Source organism: Alligator mississippiensis, chromosome 11 (assembly GCF_030867095.1).
Source record: "Alligator mississippiensis isolate rAllMis1 chromosome 11, rAllMis1, whole genome shotgun sequence".
NCBI lineage: Eukaryota > Metazoa > Chordata > Crocodylia > Alligatoridae > Alligator > Alligator mississippiensis.
Window position 1 is genome coordinate 67,562,657 of NC_081834.1, and position 5,441 is coordinate 67,568,097.

A 5,441-nucleotide genomic window follows, 5' to 3' on the forward strand; every position below is an offset into this window, starting at 1 on the left:
ATCAGGAGAAGTGTTTACCTTTTTTGTAGTTCAGGAACTAAGAAACCTGAATTATGGTTTTAAATCTGACTCCCAGATGAGTCTCTCAATGTTATTTAGGAGAATAAAACACATAGTTCCTACTCTGTTAGATTAACATAGTTCTAGAACAATCTCTTCCATCTTCTCTTACATTTAAGAATCTGTAATCTTGTGTATCAGTTGTGGTTTTACATTAATGCATACTGCATTGCATAAATACATCTATTTATTTATATTGCACTGCATTTTCCCTCAATATGCAACATCCCCTCAACTGAGTTTCTCCACCAGCAGATTTTAAGATGGAGTTCCAGCTGACAGCTTATATGTATTAGTTAAGGTGGAATGCATTATAAGAATAATGTCATTACAGGAAAACTAAAACAGGAAATTAATTGTTGAACAAAGTAACATGTTCTAGCAAGAAATGCACAGATAAGGTATAGTTTCAACTCTGTCTTGCAGCGACTTTCTCAACAGAAGAAAACATGGATTTAAAACTGTAAGTCCACAAATAAAATATTTAAAAACCATTATATACTATAAAGTTCCTATTTTTCACATCTTTTCAGTGAGTAGTTTTTGGTTTAGAAATTTCCTCAAGGATCTTTTTACTTCCTGGTTTCTCAAGGTGTAGATCACAGGGTTCAGCACTGGGGTAACAACACTGTACATGAGGGTAGGAATCATATCTCTTTCATAGGATGCCCCAGAGGAAGCAAGCATGTAGTTGCGAAGCACTGGAATATAGAATAGAGACACCACCATGAGGTGGGATGCACAGGTGGAAAAAGCCTTGGTCCTGCTTTCCCATGAGTGCACTTTCAGGAGGAGGAAGATGACGATATAGAGGTAGGAGAGGAGGGTGAGCATACAAGGACCCAGGGCAATACTCCCTGTAACAATATTGAGTAGAATGAGGTTGAGGTGGGTGCTGCTGCAGGCCAAACTCAGCAGGGGTTTGATGTCGCAGAAGAAGTGGTGGACATGGTGGGGACCACAGAAGTGTAGTTGAGAGGTCATGACTGAGTGCATCAGGGCATACAGGAAGCCAGCGCTCCAGGTGGTCACTGCCAGGAGTAGGCAGACCTGCTTACTCATGACCACTGTATACCTCAGTGGGTTGCAGATAGCCACATACCGGTCATAGGCCATAACGCCTAGCAGCATAGCTTCACTGCTGCCCAAAAAGTGGAAGAAGTGGAGCTGGGCCAGACAGCCTGTCAACGAGATGGCCTGGTGTCCTGAACTGAAGCTAGCCAGCATCTTGGGCACAGTGACTGTGGAATAGAAGATGTCCAGGCAGGATAGATTGCCCAAGAAGAAGTACATGGGGCTGTGAAGTTTGGTCTCAGCTATCAACACAGCCATGATGGCACCATTCCCCAGCAAGCTGGCCACATACATTATAAGGAAGAGAGCAAAGAGGAATTTCTGCAGCCACCAGACATTGGTCAGACCCAAGAGGATGAACTCATTCACTTGTGTCAGATTCTCCACCCCTCTGTGAGGAAGAACGTAACATGAGGAACAAAGCAGTCATTAAACATTGACTAGGAAGCACCTTATCTGGTAGGTTGTACCCTCACTAAATGAAGTCACCATGTCCCTGTGGGCATGTGTAGACAAAATGGGGGCCCTAAATTTCTCCAGCAGTGGGAAGGGGAGGGCAAGCTGTTGGTGGGCAGAGTGGTCCCTGGGCTGTGGGGGGGAGGAGGGGAAAAAAGGGCTGATGCTTCCCTCCATGGCAGTGGTGCCCCCCCCCCACCCGGTGGCACCCACCCACAAGCACCTGGCTTTGGTGGTCCTGGGGGATGCCGCAGCCATAGAGGGAAGCACTGGGCCCCTGCACAGCTCAGGTAGGCAGTCAGGCTCCGGGGGGGGGAAGATCAGGTTCACTGCTTCCTTTTTTTTCTTGGGTGGAGCCTGCCTTCCAGGGCTGCTGCCAGGCTGCTTGCATGGCCTTCCTGCAGAGCCACAGAGCTGCACAGAGCCCAGTGCTTCACTCTGCAGCTGTAGGGGCTGCAAACTAAAACTCCTTGGAACAGTTTTAGTTTACTGTACCCCAAGCCATTTAAGGCACATTATGACACCAAATTTGCTACAACTGCTGGAATTAATGCACAATACACCACTGATGCATGCAAACACCAACAACATAAAAGCCATGAAAACACATTTAACCCACTTTAAAGTGTCATGTATAAATGCCCATCATTTTGTCTACACATGGCTTGTGAGGAAAAGTGTCAGAAGCAAGAGAAGTCACTACTCATCTGCTTGAATTTAGTCACATAATTAATTACCTTGATGAATTTAGGATATAGCTTCAGAGTTGGTAGGGTTGGAAGAGACCTGAGCAGCTCAAGCCCGACCCCCTGCCATGGGCAGGAATGAATGCTGGGATCATATGACCCCAGCTAGGTGATTGTCTAGCCTCCTTTTGAAAAACCCCAAGGTAAGAGTGAGCACCACTTCGTATAGATTAACACAAAGATCCAACAGATTCATAGACTAGTTAATGGAGCACTGTCACCTTTATCAGGCTGCTTTCATTCCTGTCATGTCTTACAATTAAACCTTACTTTCCAGGAATGTTGTATCATTTCCACCAGCTAACCTGGGCTAGGGTACAACAACTTATTATGACACATACTTTCTCTCCTCTGGGCCTTGGGTTTTGAAGTTTGTTCCCAGAATCCTACACAAATTAGACACCTACTTTTTTAATGTATACATGTGTATTTTTAGTACAAACACAAGATTTGAAGAAAATTAAAATTGAAAACAGACTATGTACATTTATATCTTACTCCCAGTTTTGTCATCATATAGTGGCAACCAAGTCAGGACTTGCCTCACCTCTCCTTGCCCTTCCTCACCATTCCTCTCTTCTGAATGATTTCCTTGTCTAAAATTTTATTTTTAGCCTGGATCTATCCATCTACTTCACCCTACCCATGAACCTGGGGCCCTTTCAAAACACATTGAGTTGTTTCTTTTCCTGCCTTTAGGAGATCAAAGCCATTTTGGGATCTTCTTTTGCATGGAGGGTGGAGGGAGGAGACAGAATTATCCAAGCTAATGGTTCTGAGGGTTACAGTAGGCCTTAAGCTGAATGTGAGCTTAAAAAAGTGCAAACAGAGCCAACAGAATTCTGGGTTGTATTAAAAGGATTTTCTCTTGCAAATCAAGCTAAATTATTCTTCCACCCCATTTAGCATTGATATAGTCTCACCTGGAGTACTATATCCAGTTTTGGGCCCCACCCTTCAATAAGGATGTGGACAGATTAGAGAGTCCAGAAAAAAAAATAGACTTCTGGGAACATGATTTGCAAGGAAAGCCTGAAAGAACTTGGATTATTTAGTCTGGAGAAGAGAAGACTGAGGGGGCATTTGATAATAGTCTTCAGCCCCCTGAAGGATAGTTATAAGGAAGAAGATAGACTATGCTTTGTAGCTGGGGGTGGGGAGGTGGGGATGGAGTGTAGATGAAAGTGATTTCAAATTGAAGCAGGGAGAAGTTAAGAAGACCTTGCTCACCAGGAGCGTGGTTAAGCTTTGGAACAGGTTAACTAGAGAAAATGTGAAATCGCCATCCTTAGAAGATTTAAAGAGCAGGTTAGACCAGTATTGTAACAAGAGGTGGGTAAGTGGGGCCCCAGTCCTAGGAACTGATTTAGAGAAGGTACAAATTGGTGGCTGTTGCTGCTATAATACCTTTCATAGTTATATTGGAAGGTTTCTATCACCATCTATTCTTTTTCCTACTTCTTTCAGATATCTCCATATACAGTTAAACCATCCAGTTCAAACAATAAGCACAACCCCAATAACCAGGCTGGCAGCTATGCAGTACTATTACATTGTGATGTGACAGCTCCACATCAAACAACACTGAAGACAGATGGAGTGATAGGGTTACTTCTGGCCATTATATCAACTAACAGTATGTGATTGGAACACATGCTAGGGGATTACATAATAATGTTCTCAGTTTGGGTGCTTTGTCTAGTGCCACTCACAGTTCAGCCACCTTACTGGGGGATGGGGGTGGGGGGACATATATAATATATATAGCATATGGGAAAATGCATTATCTGTACTATAAATAGTTTTTGAGGAATCTATCTAATAAGTGCTCCTGCCCTTGCTACACGCTGCTTCAGCCCTGTCCTATTTGTTCCCCACCCAGTTCCAGTGCTGCCTTTTACTTAGCACCCAAGGGTCATACCCTGGTCACCCACCCTTAATTACACTTCCTCATAGACAACCAAATCAAGTCTGATCTTTGCCTGAGGTCTGAGGCTTATTTTGTCTGAGGTCTGAGCTTTGTTTAATTGTTCTTTTATTGATTGGGTACTGTGGGACTAGAGATGGAAAGAAAGAAATAGATATAGATACACTTATAGATATAGATATATAAAGAGAGAGAGAAAAAATGTAAAACATTAAGAATTGTTTTATTTATAGATGCAGAAAATGATACAGAAACCTGAACGTACCTTCCACTCATTAGAACCCTCATTGTGAAGACAGAAAACTGTTTTGGTACTTCTCAGTAATTTCTGCAGTTTCAGGAAGGAGGAGAGAAAATGCCATGAGCTGTACTAATATTGGTTGTGAAAACCTCTTTTTCAGCGGAGCAAAGAAACCCTTTTTAACAGAGTCACACTCTTGGAAACACCCAGTTCTCTCCATGGACAGACAATCTTGTTTCTTCCTGTTGCCCCCAAGGGAAAAGTCCCGTGAGTTCCTTGAGTTTGTTCAAACAAGTCAAATGTTCCCTCCAGAGATCTGGCTCAGCATTACTGGGCAGACTTGGTCTAAGACTTCAGAGGAATCTAAGGTTTTTACTTGGTCACTAAATGGCCATAAAGATTTGATGTCATTGCTGTCCTAGGCCCCTTTGAAAAGCTCAGCTTTTAGCTGATTGGAAAACTGAATGAAAAAGAAAACAGACAGAAATTTATTACTAGTATTTGACTAAGCTTACTTCTTTTGACTTCATCATAAATGGGTACAATGTGGAACTTTTGTAAGGGTTGGGATAACACAGAGCATTGGAACTTAGTATGCAAAACAACTCTAGGGACATCTACCGGAGGTGGAAATGTCAGGGATGCCAAATTGACTTGGGCAATGAAAGGAGCTGTTTAAGGGAAGCCCCTATCTATATTGTGCTACTTCTGGAGGATATGGTGCTTCTTTCACAGATTCCCCAAGGGAGCACTTGCTTGGGACTTCCAATCTTGTATCATCTCTTTGATTGCTCCATGAATCTTGCCAAGAAATAGTTGTTAGAGTGTGTGAACTTGACTTCTCAGACTTTGAGACCAGGCCTTCTTGACCCTGTTCCCTATCAGGCTTATGTGGACCCCTTGGGCTTAATTCCCTGAGATAAACTTTACCTGTTCA

At 43.0% G+C, this 5,441-nt stretch overlaps 1 protein-coding gene across 1 annotated transcript; it reads right to left on the minus strand.

The window, feature by feature from the left end:
- Window positions 1-579: 579 nt before the first annotated feature.
- On the minus strand, window positions 580-4,551 carry LOC132243799 (olfactory receptor 12D1-like). The gene is made up of 2 exons (XM_059714188.1): window positions 4,529-4,551; window positions 580-1,525 (listed from the first exon to the last, which is right to left on the minus strand). Exons 1-2 carry the CDS (start codon window positions 4,549-4,551, stop codon window positions 580-582), a joined length of 969 nt encoding a protein of 322 aa, XP_059570171.1.
- Between the last annotated feature and the right edge of the window lie 890 nt (window positions 4,552-5,441).